Here is a 23,170-nt window from a genome sequence, read left to right on the forward strand (position 1 = left end):
GTATTTACCATGTCTTTGCTCTTTATCGTAATTATTCTGCATCATTTTCGATGTCAGGTTATAGCAACACTGTAACTGAAAATTATACAGTAAATCTCATAGACATTATTAAGATTTGGCTGCAATAATATTTTCAGCAGGATGGGAAAACAAGCCCAAACCACAATCCTTGTAAAAGACAAACCAACTGTGCAGTCTGAGGTTAGTAATGCATATCATATTTCACAAAATATTTATTGGGTCTTCTGTTTGAATAATATATACATTTTTCACACTGATAGTTATCAGTCGATCGCCCAGTTCGATGTCCATTCGCGGTTCATTTGCGAAACTATAAGGATGGCTCGACCCACCAAGATAAACTGCATCACAGAGCAGCTAAGGTATCTTTACATTGTAATCAAAATAACTTCATGTTTACAGCATATTTGTGGTGTAGTAATGGACTTTGGACAATTCTCTTTAACTTAACACAATAAGTATTATGTGGATGTTATGCAGAAGTTAATAAAAATCTAAATGTTTTGAGGTTGTGAATTAAATTATTTTGTAAAGCATTTTTTATAGCTAAAATACTCAAAATACATCTTAATTCCCCCCCCTCCAGAATACGCCCTGCAATTCAAAAACTTGCGAGGGCTCCATAATGAATCCCAAATCTCTGATACGCGGTCATTCCAAAATCACACCATCCTCAGATGACATCCTCACACAGGCAGTGGATTTCATCAACCAGTACTACAACTCATTCAAAATGTAGGAGCAATGCATTCTCTAATAAAAAGTTTATTTAACTTTTAATTTAAACATTACAGACAAGTATTCTAATACATTTATGAATAATATTTTAGACCAGCCTTAAAATTCAACACTCAATTTATACAATAAGTATGGTGACCCTCTCTCCATGCAGCCAGCCAAAAATTGCTTAACACTCTTGATAGGCTATGTTATCACGCATATTGAGATGTGATTGTGTGGGAGGAGAGGTAGAGATCCTGTCAACTGCCTTACTTTCATTTTCCGTATGTGAGAGGTGTGAGGTTTTAGGAACCCGGAATTTTTTTCAGGAATTTTTTTATGAGGTTACTGAAAATAGTACAAAATTATATTTCTTTCAACTTGACAAACAGGTGGAAATGTAACAGTCTCATTCTTACCTTTTGTGCAGCCCCAATCCAACGGAGCACCAGGCTCGGATTGAAACGGTCACACTGGAGATCACCTTGACCGGGTCCTACTCACTCACTACAGATGAACTCGCTTTTGGGGCCAAACAGGCATGGAGAAATGCGCCACGGTGTATTGGCAGGATCCAGTGGACTAATTTACAGGTTTGAGATTTTTTTTTTTGTACATAGATAGCTAGCACTTCCAAAGCCATGTTGTGCTTTTATACTAATATAGCCTACATCTCTTCTGCAGCTTTTCGATGCACGTAAGTGCAAGACCGCCGAGGAAATGTTTCATGCCTTGTGCACTCATCTTAAATATGCCACCAATGGAGGAAACTTGAGGTGAGTTGAATGTATTTATTGCAATACAGTCATTATAATCAGATTTACCAAGGCAGAAATTTTGCAATGCATGTAAAACACCAGAATCCCTATAATTGGTAAATTTTTGCATATACATTTTTAAGGTTTTTAGAACATTGCATTGATGTTTTTGATACAATATCAGACAATACTTCAGTATTTTATTAAATGTCGTAAGAAAGGTAATGATATAATAGGCTTAATGCTGGGTCGTAACTGATTACTGTACATGTAATCTGGATTACTCAATCTGATTCCAAAAATTAAATACTTTTAAAATACTCACGATCAGAATACAGTTACTTGTTTTATTGATTACATGATTACATGTTATTCTAACAATGGCTGTAAATTATGTTCTTTCTAAAAAAAAAAAAAAGCCTACCCCATATACATTCAGAAAGTCTTCCAGGTTTGTGGAATTGCACACACAGACCAGCCATTAATGTGCCACTGAGACCCACACAACATCTGATCACTCGATTTACAGAAATCATTTCACTTTTAAGAAGTGTTTTCTCAACATTGCATATCTAATAACTCCTGACAACACACATTAATTATTGTTTGAATTATCACTCAGTGAGTAATTTAACCATGTATTACTGTTTTTGGACGGCTTCTGTCTTTCAAACACATTAAGATGCCAAATTCACATAATTTTGTATTTACATGCCATGCAGGGATTCCCCAACTTTAAACCTCATTGATGAGCATAATTTACCTAATATATTTACTTGAAGTACCCCCTGAGATTTTAAGTTAATAAGTTAGATCATAATAAAATTAAGTTAATAATAATAATAATACATTTAAGTTCTCTGATGTTGGTTGATGATCAACATGTAGGTAAACAAATACAATAATTGTTTCATCTTTTGTAGTAAGTGTTTTTTTTTTTTATTATTTATAAAAATGTTTATGATTTAAATACGTAATAGCTTTTCAATAAACTCACAAACCCCCTGTAGTTCCATCAGGAACCCAAGTCCAGGAAACCCTGATATAATGTAATTTAATGCACTTCACGTTGTCGATTACAAAAATGATATATATTTTCGGTCCCACTTTATATTAAGTGGCTTTAAGTACTATGTACTTACATCGAAAAATAAGTACAATGTACTTATTGTGTTCATGTTGTATTGTAAAACACTTTTGCTGCTATTGCGGTGTGATACGGGTAAGGTTAGGGACAGGTGTGCTGGTATGGTTAAGTTTAAGGGTGGGTTAAGGTATAAGGGAAGGGTCAACAGTGTAATTACAAATGTAATTACATACATTAATTACAGCTACATGCAGGTATTTAAAAAATATAAGTACAATGTAAAAACATGTATGTACACAATAAGTCCATTGTATCAAATTAGTAATTTCAATGTAAGTACATAGTACTTAAAGCCACTTAATATAAAGTGGGACCATATTTTCTTTCTCTTTGAGAAAAAAGTTAATGAAAATGTTAAGCCAGGGTTGTCGGTATTAAAAGCGTAGAGCTACTGCATGCGTATCCCGTGTGCTAGTCCTCAATAGAAATCTGTGCACTTGCACAGTTTACAGGTAAATGTAACTGTGCCAAAAACACAACTGCACAGTGGTAAATACCTAAATATAAGTTTCACTAAATACATTTTTTTAAATTAAAAAAAATTCATGCCAGTATGCTCGCGTAAAACATAAATTCTTAAAAATACAACAACAAATAATGATTGCAATAAAGAAACCACTAAATATAAACCACACCCCTAGGAAACCCCTAAATTATATATTTATACAGTTATAGGCGTCGTATTGCCATTGGTATACATGTATCAGCGGAGAGTCAGCTAATGTGAGCTTAACTAACGTGACCTGCCAGAACTGACGCTACGCTTAATTTTTGGCAGGTCTGTCATCACTGTGTTTCCTCGAAGAACGGATGGAGATCATGATTTCCGTGTTTGGAACGGTCAGCTTATAAAGTATGCTGGCTATCAGATGGAAGATGGCAGTGTGATCGGGGACCCATCAGGTGTGGAGTTTACACAGGTGATTAAGCTTTGAGGAGGACAAATATATGTCCTCTGCTTTATATGATCTCTTACCTTTTTTTAAAATGGCATCTGCCAACCATTTGCCTCTATTAAGAAATAATCACACGATAACTATTGGATATTGTGCACTCTTTTTAGGTGTGTATTCAGCTAGGATGGAAACCAAAGTATGGTCACTTTGATGTGCTGCCACTTGTCCTGCAGGCGAATGGAGAGGATCCTGAACTTTTTGATATTCCTTCAGAACTGATTCTGGAGGTCCCAATAGAGCACCCAGAGTAGGTCATTTGGGTCATTTCAGAGAAAATAAATTTGATTTCTAAATTTGAAGAATTGTACTTTGAAAAAAGTATCTTTACAGTTTATTCTCTGATTAAACAGTGTGCTCTGCTTTTGTCCAGGTATGAATGGTTCAAAGATCTAAACCTCAAGTGGTATGCAATTCCTGCAGTAGCCAACATGCTAATGGAAATCGGTGGTCTGGAATTCACAGCATGTCCTTTCAACGGCTGGTACATGGGCACAGAGATTGGAGTGAGGGATTTCTGTGACAACCAGCGCTACAACGTTTTGGAGGTAGTTCGTCCTCACTATCTCATGGCGGTAGCTTAGCACATCTTGATACTTTTGATATTTATGTTTTGCTTTTACTGCTTTATGTCCTGTAGCGTGTTGGAAAGCTGATGGGCTTAGAAACACGCAAGCTGTCTTCACTGTGGAAAGACCAGGCACTCGTGGCTATTAATGTTGCAGTAATTCATAGTTACCAGGTAAAGTGTCCTTCCACTTTTGTTCTATTGAAATACTGATATGCAAATTGGATCATCTCACTGTTATTGTATCTGAAAAAATACACATTAAAAACAGAGTTAGGAAAGAAGATAAAGCCATTTAGATATTTATTGGACTTTATTTTGCTATATTGCTGTGCAGAAAAATAAGGTCACCGTCACGGACCACCATTCAGCAAGCGAGTCCTTCATGCAGCACCTGGAGACAGAAGTTCGTGTGCGTGGAGGCTGTCCAGCTGATTGGGTGTGGCTGGTTCCACCCATGTCTGGCTCCCTCACCCCTGTGTACCATCAAGAGATGCTCAACTACATCCTTTCTCCATTTTTCTATTATCAGGTATCAAACTTTCTGATAAAAAATCAAACATAATATGGTTTGAAGGGGTGGAAAATTTTAGAACCCACTAGAGATGTAACGTATTAACGAGCACAACTGTTTTCATCATTGATAATAATTATACGTTTCCTGGTCACCAAATCAGCATATTAGAATGATTCCTGAAGGATCATGTGACACTGAAGACATAAAAAAATCTAACCAACCCCTAACTTTTGAACAGCAGTGTTTCTAAATAAACTTTGACATTAGCAGTGTAAATAGTGTATGTGCTGTTTTTGTGTTTTTTGAAGGTTGATGCATGGCTAACACACAAGTGGAAAGATGAGAAGAAAGGACTTCGGAGATGTAAGGTCAGCTTTAAAGGACTGATAAGGTACTAACAGACCAGCAGCTTCTCCAAACAAAACAACACTTGCCAACGACCAACACCATTTACATAAAAATATTTGTGTTCTTTCTTAGAGCAGTGCTTTTTTCTCAAACACTTATCAATACAGTCATGGCCAAGAGAGTGCGCTGCACTGTTCTCTATGCCACTGAAACAGGGAAGTCACTGACCTTTGCCAAAAAAATGAACACCATGCTCAACCGTGCCTTCGACACCAGGGTAAGAAATGCTGTCTTTGAAAAATGCAAATCTTTCAAATCTTGTATTATTAAAGGTATAGTGGAAGATTTTCCCGAATTTTAGAAAATAACCACCCTCTCCACTTTTTGAAAATATGCACACCCGCAACACTCTACCTGCTCCCGAGAGGGAACGCCTATTAAACGTGTGCACGAGAGAGCATGCACGAGCCTAGTTCTCCTCGTGCACGCTCTGTTTACAAGTTGCTGTCGGCATGGCTCATACAAGCCTACTTTCAAAAAGAAGATTTACTGATTGATTGAGTGAGGACTCAAGACATGATCTGCAATGGAGAAGTAGCTTGTTGCATTTGTGTAATAAATACTATGGTGAACACATTGGAATTATAAAAAATGAACACACAAGGTTTTATAACATTTCAGCGTGATACCTTTCACCATTTGGTCATAAGGCTACTTTAGACAAATTGAGATGTTTACCGTGTCTGCGCGGTGTGTGACTTGTGCCAGGGCTAGCATCGCTAATCATAGCTTACATTAACTTTTACTAGCAGTAATTTTCAATGGATTTCTCCAAATAGCATGCCAAACTTTACCTGTCGAGTAGAAAGTTTGCGACTGAGGAATCAGTGGGAAGCCCAACCTGTGCTTTTAGCGCACGCCAGCGTGTGAAATATTCTCCCAAAAACACTCTGGTCTTGTTTCTTTCTTCAGAGGCCTTTCTCTTCTTGTCATACAATTCGTAGACACTTTTTTCTCTTGCGACCCTCAGACATTTTGAAAAAACCCAGTGAGAACTTCAAGCTTCAATGAATGGCTGAAACCATAGCTCACCACACATACTGTATACACCTGTAAGTGTGCATGCACAGAAAGCGAAAAGGGACGAGCACGTACAACGGCCTTACGTAAACATATTACCAGAATGATTGACAACTAGGAGGACCAATAGTCTTGATGATCCACCCGGAAAAAGAAAATCTTCCACTATACCTTTAACAGAGTGAACAAACAACAAAAATGTGATCCAAAAGTAATATTCATTCTTGTTTTCTAATACAGCTGGTATGCATGGAGGACTATGATTTCAGTGAGCTTGAGACAGAGAGCCTTCTGATGGTCGTCACCAGTACTTTCGGCAATGGGGAAAGTCCGGGAAATGGAGTGGTATGGGCATAATTTTGTGAATAAATATATTAAAACTATATATAGAAATATATAATATACATACTGTATACCATTCAAATGTTTGGGGTCATTAAGATTTTTTTATGTTTTTGAAAGAAGTCTCTTATGGCTGCATTTATTTGATCAAAAATAAAAAAATTATCATCTCAACTTTTTATTTGTATATATACATATATATAAATTAAAATGTGATATTCAGCAGCCTATTACTCTAGAAATCATTCTAATATGTTGATTTGCTGCTGAACAAACATGTCTTATTATTGTCAGTGTTGAAAACAGTTCTGCTCCTTAATATTTTTTGTAGAAACTGTGATACATTATTTGATTAAGTTAAAAAGAACTGCATTTATTTGACTTCATCACAGAAATAAATATTTTGTAACGTTTCGTCTTCCCTGTCACTTTTCATCAATTTAAAGCATCCTGAAGCAAATTTTTTTTTCTTCATAAATTAGTTTTGAACAGTGGTGTAAAAATATGGTAATTTCCACAGGAATTCAAAATTTTATTTTGACATTAATATTTTCTTTCCCTCAGAGCTTCAGGAACCAGCTTTTCAGCTTGAAAAACCTGAAAAACAATGTCAGGTTTGTATGCTAAGATTTTCACTTTTATCATCAATATGCTCTTGTAGAACAGGAGCCCTGATATCCTCTTCTGTACAGGTACAGTGTGTTTGGCCTTGGCTCACGTGTGTACCCACAATTCTGTGCTTTTGCCCATGCTGTGGATGACAAGCTTGTTGAGCTGGGGGCCAAGCGTCTGACTGCCACAGGAGAGGGAGATGAACTTAATGGGCAGGACGAGGCTTTCTCTGCCTGGGCTTGCACTGCTTTTAAGGTTGGTGAAGTTTCTATAATTCCCTGTGCTTGGGTGATTCAATGATTCAAATCAATCTTATACAGAAATTAACAGCAAATTAATGACATTGCTCTGTTTTTAAGGATGCGTGTGAGGAGTTTAACATTAAAAAACAGCTGAAGAGTGTTGAGCAACAGTTGGACAGCTGGGACCCACAGAGATACAGAGTGCAGCATGACAGTTGCGCTCTGGACCGAATGACAGGTACACCTTAAAAAAAAAAAAAGATTAAAAAAAGTAGTTTAATAAAAGTCACTATCTATCTGAACTCAATAATCACCAGGTTTTATACTATTTTGACCCATAATACAGTATTTACACAAATGAGTCTTCTGGTTTTACAGCACTGTCTGCTCTTCACTCTAAAACTGTGTTTCCTATGATGCTGAAAAGAAGGCAGAAACTGCAGAGCGCTCAGTCAAGGTCTACATCTACATTTTCATTACCTAACTCCCAGCTAACAAAAATATGTTCTGCTAATGTTTTTGCAATTATTATGGGAATGTTACTTTTGAATATTTCCTGAACATTCTGAAACTATTAACATTTTTGTTAGACGAACATCCAACTAAAATGTTTCAGATTTCTTTTTTTTATCAATAATGTATAAATTGTGTTTTTATGTTAATGTTTTGAGAACATTATTGACCTGACAAGTTCAGATAAACATGATATTATTGTTACTGGAAGATTTATTTTTATTTTATATAACTTTGAGAGAACCTTGCCAGAACATTAGATAAAGTTATGAGAACATTCACTGTCAGCTGAGCTTGTACACATTTCTGACAGGGCTGTTTTTCAACTTATTTATTCTATTTGCAGTCGTTCTACTATCCTGGTTGAGCTAAAGACGGATGGAAATACAGAGGTCTTGAACTTTGCTCCTGGAGATCATGTGGGGATTTTTCCAGAGAATTCTGCAGAGTTGGTGGATGGTATTGTGAAGCATCTCCCAGATGCCCCTCCTAATAACCAGAGCCTTCACCTGGAGTCCCTCTCTGACTCTAGCCCTGGTAACAATCACTAATGGCAGTTATAATATACTATATAAGTAAATTGGGGCACAAAATCCAAGCTTATTTTTATGACTCTTTCCTGTGTTGTCTTTCAGGGGAAATGAGTTGGCAGAAAGATGAATGTATCCCTGCTTGCACTCTGGTCCAGGCTCTTACATACTTCCTTGATGTCACAACTCCACCGTCACAAAGCCTCCTGCGCAAACTCTCTACAGTGGCTGGTCAGGAAGAGGATCGCAAACGACTTGAGGCACTTGCATCGGTAATTGCGTTAAATTCTTATTTTTATAAGAATTTAAATGGGACAATTGTTTTGATAAATTACACATTACCAATAGATGGATTTACAGCATTTTATAATTTCTCCATAGGATTTCCAGGAATATTCTACATGGAAAGATTTCTACAGGCCCACCTTCTTGGAGGTGCTTGTAGAATTTCCTTCTCTAAAAGTCCCTACCGCCTTCCTTCTCAGCCAGCTTCCTCTGCTCAAGCCCCGTCTGTACTCTGTCAGCTCTTCATTGGACCGTTATCCAAACGAGCTGCACCTCACAGTGTCTGTGGTGGAGTACCACACCCAGGGTATGACTAAACATGTAGAAAACATACAAAACAAAGACATTGGATGATGCTTTTATAATCAAACACCACGTGAGATGTGCGGATAACGTTGTGTTCTGTTGTATCGTAGATGGAGAAGGCCCAATGCATTATGGCACCTGCAGCACATGGCTTAACACCATCAAACGAGGATACACAGTTCCCTGCTTCGTTCACCGGTACTGATGATAGATAGTTAAATGCTGAATATGAATTTCTCATTTAAATACTTAAAAAAGTAATTTTAACATTCTGTTTTCCATATCTTCATAATACAGAAAACTTGACTTGTTTACTGCTCAATATGTCAGCTCAGGTGGGTTCCATCTCCCAGAAGACCCCATCACTCCAGTTATTCTGATAGGGGCTGGCAGTGGAATTGCTCCTTTCCGCAGCTTTTGGCAACAGTGCATTCACGACATGAAAAAGACAGGTAATACCCAGCAACAATTTGTATGTGGGGCCCATATGGGTATGAAAAGGGCTGAAAAATGGGCCCCGTGTAGGATTGTCCACGGGTTCCATAATGGCCCCATGTTAATTGCCCAGATGGATTTCATGTAGGATCGCACTTGATTCTAGGTGAGACCCAAGTGGGCAACATGCACAAGACCCATCTCGGTCCCAGCTACATGTGAGCTCTGAATTTACGGTCATGAAGTTTAGACACAAAAGCATTTTATGACTCTTGCCTTGAGACATTGCGGTTCTATCGATCCAAACCAGTCATCACAATATCCAGCATTGTATTTGACCAGTAATGCACTACTGTTCCGAGGTTTGGTGTCAGTAAGTAAAAAAAATAAAATAAAAATAAAAACTTTTATTCAGTATATATCAGAAGTGACATTAAAGAATTTTACATTGTTTAAAAAAGAAAAAACATTTTCACATTTATAAATATCAAATTTCCACAAAACTAATAAGCATCATAACTGTTCTCAAAATCGATAATAATAAATGTTTCTTGAGCAGCAAATCAGCATATTAGAATGATTTCTGAAGGATCATGTGAAAATTATGATGAATAATGATGCTGAAAATTCAGCTCTGCCATCACAGGAATAAATTACCTTTCAACTATATATTCAAAGAGAAAAAAATAATTTTAAATAATAATTTCATTAGACAATAATACTGTTTTACTGTATTTTTTATTGAATAAATACAGTCTTGGTGATAATAAGATTTCTTACTGACCCCAAACTTTTAAACAGCACTGTTGTATGTTGTATATTGTAGGTACTGTATTTAAGTTAAAATAAAACTATGTGTAGTTATTTGTATTTTAAATCCTCAAAGTTTTAATCCTAAATGAATTGCTTTATTTAATTGACAAATTTTAGGTCTGCAATTGACTCCTATGACACTGCTATTTGGGTGTCGTGATTCACAAACAGACCATCTGTATAAAGTAGAAACTCTGAAGTTGAGACTTGATGGCATTCTGGACAATGTCAATACAGCTTATTCTCGCCAACCTGGTAAACCAAAGGTACATCTCTAAAGTTCTGTTCATGCTGTATACAAAATAATAATATACTCAAAATAATAATATATTTACTTTGTGTGTTAAAATTCAGTAAGGTTCTCTCAGTCTGTTCTCACTGTTCATCAGATGTGCTTACACTGGTATCAGTTTGTGTCTTCTGTCTGTAACCAAGCTTGTGTTGTTTGGAACAGATGTATGTGCAGGATGTCTTGAGGGAGCAGCTATCTGAAAAGGCCTTGGAGGTTCTACACAAGAATGCAGGTCATCTGTATGTCTGTGGTGGCATGAACATGGCCCGTGATGTTGCTAGCACTTTGCAAGATATCCTGGCGAATAAAACAGGCATGACCATCACAGAAGCTGGAGAATATCTAGAGAGGTTGAAGGTGATTGACTATTTCAATCCTCATGTCCTTGTATGAACGGTTTTGTGACCAGTGAACTCACGCCATCGTGATCTTTTTGTTGGCAGGTGGAGAAGAGATACCATGAAGACATTTTTGGAGCCTAATAGCAGAGATCTGCTGCATCATGTGAAGTAAAATCAGTTTACCACAAGCTGGGATACTGGGAACCAAATTTAACTAATGCGATTCAAAATTTTCCACACTATTTATGGTCTTTAACAGTTTTAAACTGATGTAAATATAGTTTTTCTTTATTTACATCAAACGGGATTGATTAGCCTACTCATTTATCCTTGTAGTAGGAATGCTCTATTTTAAGAGGAAAATCTATGGCTTTAGTTTATTGAGCGCATTTCTTTTGTTTTTATTTCATTTCAGAATGATACTTCTGATTTGTTCTAATATCTTCTATGTGCTGTAATATGAATTGTTCTAAGCAGCAAGTCACCAGCATTTGATAATTTATACTCTTTTTGTATTAATGATCTTTTCTAAATAATGTATGGTTAAATTGAATGTTAATCCCTGCTAGAAGTAATCAAACATTGAAATGTCTTTTATTTATTACAATTATTTTAAGACCATGTTGTGACGGATGCGGAATGAACCGCACAGTTTAATTATATATAAAAATGCAAGAGCCAATCGGAAAAAAGGTGTGGAGGATCTTCAGAGGAAATAAACGAATAAAAGCGGAAGTGGAAGGAGCAGCGGGAGAGATATTAACATAGATATCATATAATAAAGGCTAGATGTCTCGTCCGCGCTGCTGGCCAATGGAGGTCAACGTCCGCACATGGCGGCCATCTTGCCACAGGGGGCTCACTCGTAACATTGTTTTAATGGTGCATGTACTTTTTAAATAACCATAACTTGCTCAATTCTCTACCGATTTACAAACGGGTTGGTTTGTTATAAACGTCAGAGATGTAGTCATGACACTGCATACTTATGAATAATTATAATATTATATATTTCAACAATCCATAATTATAGCCACGTTAATAACGTTTGTAAGAAACCAAACCGTTTGTAAATCCGTCAAGATTTCAGCGAGATAGTATTTGTTCGTGCTGATTACTCACCTTACTGAAAGCTTCCCTGTGACAAGATGGCCACCGGGTGATGCCGTTCGAGACTCCGCCGTAAGACGTCTAGCCTTTATTATGTATATCTATGGATATTAATGTGTTGAGTTGCATTGAGTGTGCGGAAACAATAAGAGGCTGCAGAGTCTAGTCGCGGGCAGATTGAATCAAATAGATTGAATCAAAACCTGCCGCCGGGCTGGCTTCGGAACTTTCCGAAAAAGTTCAAAAAGCATAGACTACAGAGCGCTTGTTTTTGTTGCTGAGTACGGAGTGTTGCCTGGCACTAATGACGAAAAATTGCCGGTTCACTTCCGAGACTGTGTGGTGTGCTGACTGAGCGTCTGTCCCTGCGTTACCGATGCCGCCTGCAGTGTTGCTGGATCCACCAGTCGGTGTTTTACCTCGATGCGTGTTCGGGTTCAGTGGACAAAGTGATTATTCGTCTTCGGATCTCCTCTCCTCTCCTCTCCTTGGTGATTCCTAGACTGCCGACTCACCGCAGGTACTCACTACTAAAGACAAGCACTTCTCTGACTACAAACTCAAGCTTCCCTGCGCAGAGCCATTTGCGTCACACACAGCCACCACACACAATATATTCACTGCAAAAGCGTACTTTGTTTATTTGTTTTGTTTCCCTTTTTTGGGGGAGAAACTGATTTTGAACTGTTGATTTTTTTTCTTCTTTTTTTTCTTGATTATTGAAACCGTGCTTTTTCTTTCTTCTTTTTGAGTAATTAACAAACTCCCTTTTTGAACTAATAATAATCTCTTACAATGCACCGCATCAAAATACTTTTGATTGTGTTTTTGATGTGTGTATTTGCAGTGATTCTCCATGTGAAAATTTGTCTTTTTTTTCTGTTTTGATATTTGAATATTACAATTTGTTATTGAATCTATTGTGTGTGTGTTTTTTGTGTGAATGAATTTCATTACTTTATCTAATATTCTGTAATTGGTGGTTAGTATTCTGGGTTAATTTATTACATTGAATTATTTTGGTGGATTTAATTCTGCCTGGTGCCCGAATTTGCTTAAGTTATTTTAAGGAATTAATTTCCAAATAGAATTAAGGTTGCCACCGTTACAATGTGTTCCAAAGGCACACACTCATTGCAGTAACAGTAACCAAGAAAAAAACGTCTCGGTTACGTATGTAACTCCTGAGTACAGGGAACGGAGACGTGTCGTCGGGGGAGTTCCCTGACGAATTGGGATCACGCTAGGGAGCCTATTGCCTTCGAGAGAAATAAAACGAGCCAATGGACATTGGCATGCAAGATTTGCATTCCGCGACCCGCCTGTCAGCGCGGGTATAAAGCGCGGAAGTAAACATTGCGTCATTGCTTTTCGCTGAGGAGCCGAACAGTGTCCAGTCCTCGGCGAAGGTACAGCAACATGGCGAGGGGACGACACGTCTCCGTTCCCTGTACTCAGGGAACGAGGGTTACATACGTAACCGAGACGTTCCCTTTCGTCCTGGGAACTCCGACGTGTCGTCGGGGGAGTTCCCTGACGAATTGGGATCCCTAAAAAAACGCCATGGTGCTGGCCCCTTCCAGCGCCCAGCTAAGCTACCCTGCAGCAGTTTCTTGTAATAAGTTGCGGGAGCTAGCTAGGAACACACTGCTGTTCCACAAGACCCGCTCAGTGGATATTGGATAACACTGGGAAAACGTGCCCTAACCCAAAAAAGGGAAAGGGAACGCTGCGGAAGCCCCAGCCTGCCTGAGGAAGGCCTGGAATACACATATGTACTAGCCCAGTGGGATAGAGAAACATATGGCAGTCCCTGAGGTGGTCCCATCCTAGGAGTGGGAGCGAACTCAACAGGGACGACAGAAAGAGTCTGCCAAGGGGAAGACACGGCTGAACTGCACGTGGCATGATGGGTCACAGTAGAGACCACTAGAGAACACCCAGTCTACTAGCAACTCGATTAGAGGTAGCAGACCTGGCGCTGGCGGTCCGCAACGCCAGGCACCGGAGGGGTGACGGAGGAACTCACGAGGCTCACCAACGTTGGCGCCAACGGAGCAAAAAACGCACGTACCTGGCCGAAGCGCAGGGTGGCGTAGCAAGCCGACACAACCTATTCCCTCGCACCACTGGCCGTAGCGAGCACTCGGGAGGAAACAGGTTCCACACGCAGACTATAAAACCTAGCGAACGTGTTCGGTGTCGCCCAGCCCGCAGCTCTACAGATGTCTGTCAGCGAGGCGCCTTGAGCCAAAGCCCAGGAAGCGGCAACACCTCTAGTGGAGTGAGCGCGCAACCTGGGAGGACAAGGCTCACCCAGAGACTCATACGCTCGGGTGATAGCATCCACCAACCAGTGAGCCAACCTCTGCTTGGAGACAGCCTTCCCCTTCTGCTGGCCTCCATAACAAACAAAGAGCTGATCTGAGGTCCTAAAGCTTTGCGTTCTGTCAACATAAACCCGCAGGGCGCGGACGGGACAGAGAAAAGCTAGGGCTGGGTCTGCCTCCTCCTGGGGCAGCGCTTGCAGGCTCACTACCTGATCCGCGAAGGGAGTGGTAGGAACCTTGGGCACATATCCAAGCCGGGGTCTCAATACAACGTGAGAAAGGCCCGGCCCGAACTCTAGGCACGATTCGTCGACCGAAAAAGCTTGCAGATCCCCGACCCTCTTGAAAGAGGCCAATGCCAACAGGAGCGCTGTCTTATTGGACAGGATATTAACCTGTTAGCCTTCAGCGCCACTTTTGAAAAATCCCCAGAAATAGCATACCCAACCTAAAAAAGATTCAATTAATTGACCCTTTGTCCTAAAAGCTCAAGTATGGTCTCATTTGAAAGCTGACACCTGCCACTTTATTGGAAATGTAGAATGAATTATTGTCATAATGAAAAAAAAAATATGAATAGCTTCAAAGTTGTGTAAGTTATTAGAAATTTATTTTTATGAAACATCTTCATGAAAATTAAATTGAAGTTGGCCCGTCAGCACTCTAGAAATGCACTCCAGCTAAAGACACATGTCTGACCATGTTATATTTAAAATTTGAAGGTGATAAGTCTAAAACTCTGTATTTTGTTAAATGTTTTTCAAGATCATCTCAAATGACTTTATTTTGAATTGACTCTAAAATGCAAACTTGTGTTTATTGTCATCTATTAGCATCTATTCAGTCTATTGTCTCTATTGTTTTGTGGTGCAAACGAGCCCCATTCAGTGTCACTCTCTCCTGCACACATTTACACCTTTCCAGCCGGCTTATGGCCATAAATATTATTTTCCTTTGTCTCCATTATAATCGCTAACGACTGGCTAATCACGGTGTTTCACCCCCTCATTTCTTTCATAATCTTCACTTCACATTTGAAACTGTATCAAATGCCTTTCTTAAATAAAGAAATATTTCAGTAAGCATTCCGATTTAGAAAAAAAATCATAAAAAATAACAGCTAGATGGCAGGTGCAACTAGAGAGCTAGCTAGCATGTTAGCTTAGCACACCATCAATACACGACAATTTATGAGATTAAAACCCTGTTTGTGCTCCAAACTTACTTTATAGTGCAAGTCGAGTGTTTTAAATAATCTTCTATGAGCTTATTTGGCTTCAGAAAAGAAAATCAGACAGAAAATATATGATTTGATATTATTCTGCACTATTGTAAAGTCTATACCGATTAGCATTACATTATACATATAATCTATTATTATAAAAATACCTGACATGGCTCGAAGAACACAGGTAAATCAAATATCATTGCAATCATGTTTATTGTCTTCAAAACATCTTTATCTGCATGTTATAGCGATCTCTGAAAGCTAACGTTAGCTGTGTTTATGTCAGTGACGTCCTGGAAGGTCACAGGTTATTTCTTCTTCGTGAGCTTTCATATTTGGAAAAAACTGTGCAAATGGCGCCCTCAGCCTGCTGTATGGATTGAAAACACAGTACATCAGAGTATCCAGCGCTCTTTATGTATACATCGACGCATTTGGATATAAATTCAATAAATATTATTCCTGTCTATAGAAATATGATGTAAACCTATGATAATATATCAATATTTCTCCAAATCTGCACATTTTTGAGCCAAAAGCCCTGAGGAACGTTGTTTTGTCACGCGTTCTCAAGACAACAGCACCGGAGTTTTTTTCTGAATGGAGCAGCTGACGCTCATAATTCATATTAAAGGTATCGACTCATTTTTTCATTACATAAATCCTGACACAAATTAAGACATAACTGTCACTATAAGTTTCTCAGAATACAATAGTGGTCAAATACTGAAACGTGAGACTTATATATTTTTAATGATGTATAGTTTGTCAAGGTAATAACATTAAATCTGATAGTAACTTTGAACTATTTAAAAAAAAAAACGCTTCAGAGCGTCCTCGCTCTGGTGAAGGTTAACAGGTTAAGCTCCACTGTTGACAAAGGCTCAAAGGGAGGACTTTGAAGAGCTCTGAGCACCAGAGCTAGGTCCCAAGAGGGTACCGGGTGCGAAACACGAGGTGGATTTAACCTTCTAGCACCCTTAAGGAATCTGATGATCAGGTCGTGCTTTCCCAAAGATTTACCCTCTACTGCATCGTGATGTGCGGCTATTGCAGCAACATACACTTTGAGGGTGGAGGGAGACAGCCTTCGCTCCAACCCATCTTGCAGGAAGGAAAGCACGACTCCAATCGAGCAAGTTCGGGGGTCCTCCTGACGGGAGGAACACCAAGCGACGAACAGGTTCCACTTCAACGCATAGAGGCGCCTCGTAGAGGGGGCTCTAGCGGAAGTGATGGTGTCTACCACTGCCTGTGGCAGACCACCTAAAACCTCCGCGTCCCGTCCAGGGACCAGACATGGAGTTTCCAGAGGTCTGGACGCGGGTGCCATAGAGTGCCCCGTCTCTGAGAGAGGAGGTCCTTCCTCAGAGGAATCGGCCAAGGAGGGGCTGTCGCGAGGAGCATGAGTTCCGTGAACCAAGTCCTGGTGGGCCAATACGGCGCCACTAGAAGGACCTGCTCCTCGTCCTCCCTGACCTTGCACAGAGTCTGTGCAAGAAGGCTCACTGGGGGAAACGCATACTTGCGCAGGTCCCGGGGCCAGCTGAGTGCCAGGGCGTCCGTACCGAGGGTCCCCTCGGTCAGGGAGTAAAACCACTGGCAATGGGTCGTGTCTGGAGAGGCAAACAGGTATACCTGTGCGGCTCCGAAGACACTCCAAATCAGCTGGACCACCTGGGGATGGAGTCGCCACTCTCCTGGCAGGGGAGGCTGCCGTGAAAGCTCGTCTGCCACACGGTTGAGCGCCCCTGGAACATGAATGGCACGAAGCGACCTCAGATGCTTCTGACTCCATAGGAGGAGGTGGGAGGCGAGTCGCGACATACGACGGGAGCGTAGACCACCTTGATGGTTGATGTACGCAACGGTCGCAGTGCTGTCCGTACGGACCAGTACGTGCTTGTGTCTGAGAAACCCCTTGAGGCGACACAAAGCTAGGCGTACTGCTTGCAACTCTAGGCAGTTGATATGCCAATGCAGCTGGGGCCCCGTCCACAGACCCGAGACTGCATGCCCTCTGTACGTGGCACCCCACCCCATGGCAGAAGCATCTGTGAAAACCACAGCATGCCTGGACACCTGGACTAAGGGCACTCCGGCCCGTAGAAACGCAGGGTCTAACCATGGGGAGAAGGTTCGGCGGCAGTGCGGGGTGACTTTGACCCGGAACGTGCCGCTCCGCCACGCCCACCTCGGGACTCGATCGTGAAGCCAGCGCTGAAGCGGTCTCATATGTAACAGGCCGAGCGGCGTTACTGCGGCTGCGGCTGCCATATGCCCCAGGAGCCTCTGAAATTGTTTCAGTGGAACCGCTGTCCTGCCTCGAAAGGACCTGAGGCAGGTGAGCACTGACTGGACGCGCTCCTCCGTGAGGCGCGCAGTCCGAGTGACCGAGTCCAGCTCCATACCGAGATAAGAGATCCACTGCACGGGGCAGAGTTTGCTCTTGTCCCAGTTGACCTGAAGCCCCAACCGGCTGAGGTGCTGAAGCACCATGTCCCTGTGATCGCACAACACCTCTCGCGAGTGAGCTAGAATGAGCCAGTCGTCGAGGTAGTTGAGGATGCGAACGCCTTGCTCTCTCATGGGAACAATGGCCGCCTCCGCGACTTTCGTGAAGACACGGGGTGACAGGGCCAGCCCGAAGGGTAGGACTTTGTACTGATACGCTCGACCCTCGAAAGCAAACCGTAGAAACGGTCTGTGACGAGGAAGAATCGAGACGTGAAAGTACGCGTCCTTCAGGTCGATCGCTGCAAACCAATCCTGGGGACGGATGCATTCGAAAATGCGCTTCTGCGTGAGCATTTTGAACGGGAGTTTGTGCAGGGCCCGATTCAAAACTCGCAGGTCCAGGATTGGCCGTAACCCCCCGCTTTTCTTGGGTACAATGAAGTAGGGGCTGTAAAACCCGGACCTCATCTCGGCAGGAGGGACCGGCTCGATCGCGCCCTTCGCCAGCAGGGCGTCGATCTCTTTCCGCAAGACAGGGGCATCCACTGACCGCACACGGGTGAAGTGGACGCCCCTGAACTTGGGAGGCCGGCGTGCAAACTAAATTGCATAGCCGAGCCGAATGGTGCGGATGAGCCATCGGGACGGACCCGAAAGCGCTAGCCAGGCTCTCAGATACAGTCCCAACCGGCCCACCCGCACCACCGGCGTACCCGCGGAGGGGCAGCGAGGTGGGAGACAGGGACCTGGCTCTGGTGGCGTTGTAGCGACCGAGAGCGGGGTCTGGGTGACGAATTTGACACTTACCTGCTTCCACCGAGGGGCAGACGGCAGAGAAGGCCCGTGGGCATTCTGCTGCGGGCTGCCCGATGGCGAGAGGAGGGGGAGAGACGAGGAGCAAGGCCCTGACTCCTTGTGTCCTGGTCTCTGCGCCTCCGGGACCAGCCGCAGACAGGAGCGACGCAACCGGGGCTGCGTCACTGCTATCCGGGAACTGGGGAGAGGGGAGCGGGAGGGGCGCCGTTCGGAGGCGGCGTGCACTACCACTGCGACCCTCTCGGACGGGGGAGACTGTGTGCCCAGCAGTCTCGGCCGTGGATGACCTGAAAGAGGAGGTAGAAATTGCTCTTTTATTGAAAATTTGGGTACCGAACAGAACAGAAACAACCAAAAAATTCTCCACCCGGCCCTCCCCCGGGGGAAGGAGGTGTGCAGAGGCACCCTCCCGAAGAGCAAAATCCAGGTCCTCCTCCAGGTCGCCCGTCTCAGGAACGCTTTCCGCCCCTCTTTTTGCGCGAAGAAGCCGAAGGCGCCTGAGCGGGTTGGGGCGCCTTCTTACGACCAGACCTCCGGCCTCCAGGTTTAGACTGCTGCCCTGAAGGAGGAGCGGCCGCAGGAGGGCGCCCTCGGCGACGAGCAGCCGGAGGCTCTACGGCCACAGGAGACGGACCAGCAGCAGTTCGCTTCCTGTGCAGGACGTGCCGTATCGCCTCTGACTGCTTCTGGGCGGTAGAGAACTCTTGGGCGAAGCTCTCCACCGCGTCGCCGAAGAGGCCCCCTTGGGAAATGGGGAAGTTGAGAAGTTTGTTCTTCTCCGCTTCCCGCAAATCCGCAAGGGTAAGCCAAAGGTGGCGTTCCTGGACCACCAAAGTGGACATCGCCCGACCCAAGGAACGTGAGGTGACTTTCGTCGCCCGGAGGGCGAAGTCCGTCGCCTCACGCAGCTCCTGCAGCAATCTTGGGTCGGGACCACCCGCCTGCAAGTCATGGAGTGCCTTGGCCTGGTGGACCTGCAGCAGCGCCATGGCATGCAGGGCGGAAGCGGCGTCTCCACACGCTGTGTAGGCATCCCTGGTCAGACCAGAGGAGAACCTACAGGCGCGGGAGGGGAGTGAAGGGGCACCCCGCCAAGTGGAAGCGGTCTTAGGACACAACTGCATCGCAACCGACCGCTCCACTGGGGGGATTCCCTCGTACCCGTGCGTCGCTCCGCCATCAAGGGTGGTGAGGAAGGAGGAGTGAGGTTGTCTACGTCTGGTCGCCAGAGGGGCCAGCCAAGACTTCCTCAGCTCCTCATGCACTTCAGGGAAGAAAGGTACTGGAGCGGGCCGCGGGGCAACAGTTCGGCCCGCTCCGAGACACCAATCATCCAGCCGCGAAGGTTCGGGACCCGGTGGAGGGTTCCAGACGAGCCAGACATTCGCAGCCGCCCTTTCGAGCATAGTGGCCATTTCTGGATCCGGCTCAGCCGAAGCCACCACACCCGAAGGGGGTAGTTCCGCTGAGTCATCACCAGAAGATGACCCCTCTTCCTCCGATGCCGCGATCGACATCTGATCCTCAGGCGGTGCCCCGAAGGAAACAACCGGAACCGCACGAGACGGCCCCGGAGGCTCCGCCGGGGCAACCAATGGCAACGAGCTAGTAGAGGAGTGAGAAGCCCGTGAGGATCTTTCACCAGACGGGACGTTCTGCACTGTGATCCTCATACGCTCACCAACAGGAATCGCCGCAGTAGCCGCCTGCCGAACTGAACCGGCAGACGAACTAGAACAGGGATTCACTGAAGGGACTCCCCCATATTTCAGGGTTCGTAGTCTTGAACGCAGCATCGCCAGAGTCATGTTCCCGCAATGAGAACATGACTCATTCATAAACGCTGCGTCAGCGTGCATTAAGCCCATACACGAGAGGCAGTGTTTATGACCATCTTCCTGAGGGAGAAGTCGACCACATCCAGAAACGCACGGGTGAGTCGACATCCTGAAAAGGACGCGAAACCCCCGTGACACTCTTTTAGAAGAGAGAGAGTGCTCTCTAACACGTGCCGAAGCACCGAGGGACCAACCGCGGCAGACACAGCAGGGAAACTGCAAGCCTGCTGTGCTGCACTCACACTACCAGCCGTGAAAACGGCTCTTTTTCTTTTTTCTTTTTGTAAGAAAAAGACGTCAGCAGCAGGCAGGAACGCGGCGATCGCTGAAGCGCCGTCACACCGACACTAGAGAGACCCTCTTCTTCCAAAGACGTTGTTTTGTTTTGTAAACAATATAAATATAACTCTCCTCGAAGAACAGCGGCACAAAGACACACTGGACGGCTCCGAAGCAAAAAGCAATGACGCAATGTTTATTTCCGCGCTTTATACCCGCGCTGACAGGCGGGTCGCGGAATGCAAATCTTGCATGCTTATGTCCATTGGCTCGTTTTATTTCTCTCGAAGGCAATAGGCTCCCTAGCGTGATCCCAATTCGTCAGGGAACTCCCCCGACGACACGTCGGAGTTCCCAGGACGAAAGGGAACAAATGGTTCTGAACATTCTATATACTGTTGTGACATCATGATGAGTGGAATAAGTAAGATTCAACTGAAGTGGATCAGGATGAGGTAGAAGCAGACAAGCAGAAAGAGAGTCTAGAGAAAAATGATAATGAACAAGAATGAAAAGAAAACATAGAGAACCAGTATATTTTGAAAACGATTCCTGTCTGGTTAAACTTTGCAAGAGAAACTTATTCAATGAAACACCAAATGGGGACCAAAAAAGAAACCAAGACAATGGTGGGAAGTCAGGACCACTATCGTAAAATACGATTGACAATTAGCATACAGTTTGGATTGGCGGGTTCTGTTCTGGGCAAGAACTCCCTGCACATCCATGCAGCCTAGCATGGATTAGAGCAGGGAGAGCAGCGATAACCCTCCAAAACAAAACCATTTGCCAATATCCCCCAAACACAAACTGACAGCGAAATTCTGGATGCTGTTTTATTTATTGATTGATTTTTAACACACTACCCGCCATGTAAATGCGCTAGAAATCTCTGCTCATTCAAGAATGTGCATTTATTGCATGGATGAAGAGAAAGCACTGAAACCTGCAGGATTTCATCTGATGGTACTTTTTATTTAACACTAAAAAGTTAAATATATATAGTATATGTTCCGTGAGAGCAATGGTACCACAGAAGGAGTGTAGCCTGTACGTTTTTGAAACGAATTCGAAAAAGCAGCGAAGTTGTCAGACATCCTAAGTGCACGTTCACAGAGGAAAACAACTGAAAAACAGCGCTGGTTGTTCTCTCGATACTCTACAACGACAGAATCCAACGACGTGGGCGAAGGTATAATGCCGATGTGTGCAATAAATTGTATGAAATAATCCCCAAAAAAAACATGGCAGAGCAAGTTCAGCGCCTGGAATTATCTGAGGTGACATGACGGCTAACAGCAGACAAACGGCTAGTAGTGACAGCAGCGGCAATCCACCTATCACTCAAGTGGCCACGTCCTTAAAGTCAACATGAAATCAAAATTGACCCTATTTACTTTGTTAGCGGATATTTCTATAGCCTGGTTCTACCAGACTCTAGTAGCCTACATTTCATTTGTACAGAGAGTCTGGCCTCTCTCCATTGACATGCGTTAACTTCCTTGAAGGTGGGTCCTCTTTTGAAGTTTAAAACTATTATCCACACTAAACTAATTGAACAGTGACTGTTTATTGTCTTTTTAGAGCTGTGCCACAGCAGAAATGATTCCGTTTGCACCATGAATTATTTCCTAACTAAAACCGCAAGCTGCTTGAATCTGTGCTGCATACTATAGTGCTAAAAGCACAGCATGCAAAGCGAGTATAGTTGCCAAAGACAACTAACGCACATCCAATATGATCGCATAAGCCTAGCAAGATATTTTTTTATGAAAACTAGATTAGCCCAAGCAACACGGATAGCATTAGCAACAAGCATGTTGCCAATACCCTGAGTTTTTAGCAATGAGCATTAAAAAGGAACTTAGCTTAGCTTCGTGAAGACTTTCAGAGATGAATGGAGAGTGAATCAAAAAGAGTCCTGTGTCAATGCAGCGATGCGAGCAGCAATGCAGACTGAGGTCACTTCAACAAACTTGAATGAATCTGAGTTGAAATCCTTGTGGGGAACGAATTCCTCTCGTTAAATTCCCAATTGCACGATTCCTTGTTAGATGATGTGGTTTGCCTGCCAAATGTCACCATTTAATTAGCTCCTGAGAAACGCGATAGCTGCTGGTAATACTGAAGGAGCTTATGGGCCATAACGATCCAAGCTGGTCAAAAGTGCAAGGCGCAAGGTCACTTAGGGCGCTTTTGCTAGGCGCGCCCAGTCGCATGGTCTAATACGGTTGTCCCTATTCTCTTAATGAGTAATGGGTGTGTTTTGGGCGTAACGTGAAATAAACC

The 23,170-nt window shown here is 43.1% G+C and overlaps 2 protein-coding genes across 2 annotated transcripts in view; both read left to right on the forward strand.

The window, feature by feature from the left end:
• The window catches only part of LOC306995546 (nitric oxide synthase, inducible-like), a 59,233-nt gene that overhangs the window by 75 nt on the left and 35,988 nt on the right, over positions 1–23,170 (forward strand). The gene's annotated exons all lie outside the window — the stretch shown is intronic.
• LOC306995613 (nitric oxide synthase, inducible-like) lies at positions 142–11,283 on the forward strand (the record flags this gene model as incomplete). The annotated part of the gene is made up of 24 exons (XM_079607369.1): positions 142–201; positions 608–756; positions 1,172–1,334; positions 1,426–1,517; positions 3,425–3,566; positions 3,710–3,849; positions 3,973–4,147; positions 4,240–4,341; positions 4,505–4,699; positions 4,993–5,075; positions 5,165–5,309; positions 6,353–6,457; positions 7,019–7,068; positions 7,147–7,321; positions 7,426–7,546; positions 7,687–7,765; positions 8,168–8,358; positions 8,457–8,623; positions 8,733–8,943; positions 9,053–9,140; positions 9,273–9,394; positions 10,308–10,456; positions 10,645–10,839; positions 10,926–11,283. 24 exons carry the CDS (start codon positions 142–144, stop codon positions 10,962–10,964), a joined length of 3,138 nt encoding a protein of 1,045 aa, XP_079463495.1. The 3' UTR covers positions 10,965–11,283.

The sequence above is a fragment of the Phoxinus phoxinus genome, assembly GCF_949152265.1.
Source record: "Phoxinus phoxinus genome assembly, chromosome: 3".
In the NCBI taxonomy this organism is placed as follows: Eukaryota; Metazoa; Chordata; class Actinopteri; order Cypriniformes; family Leuciscidae; genus Phoxinus; species Phoxinus phoxinus.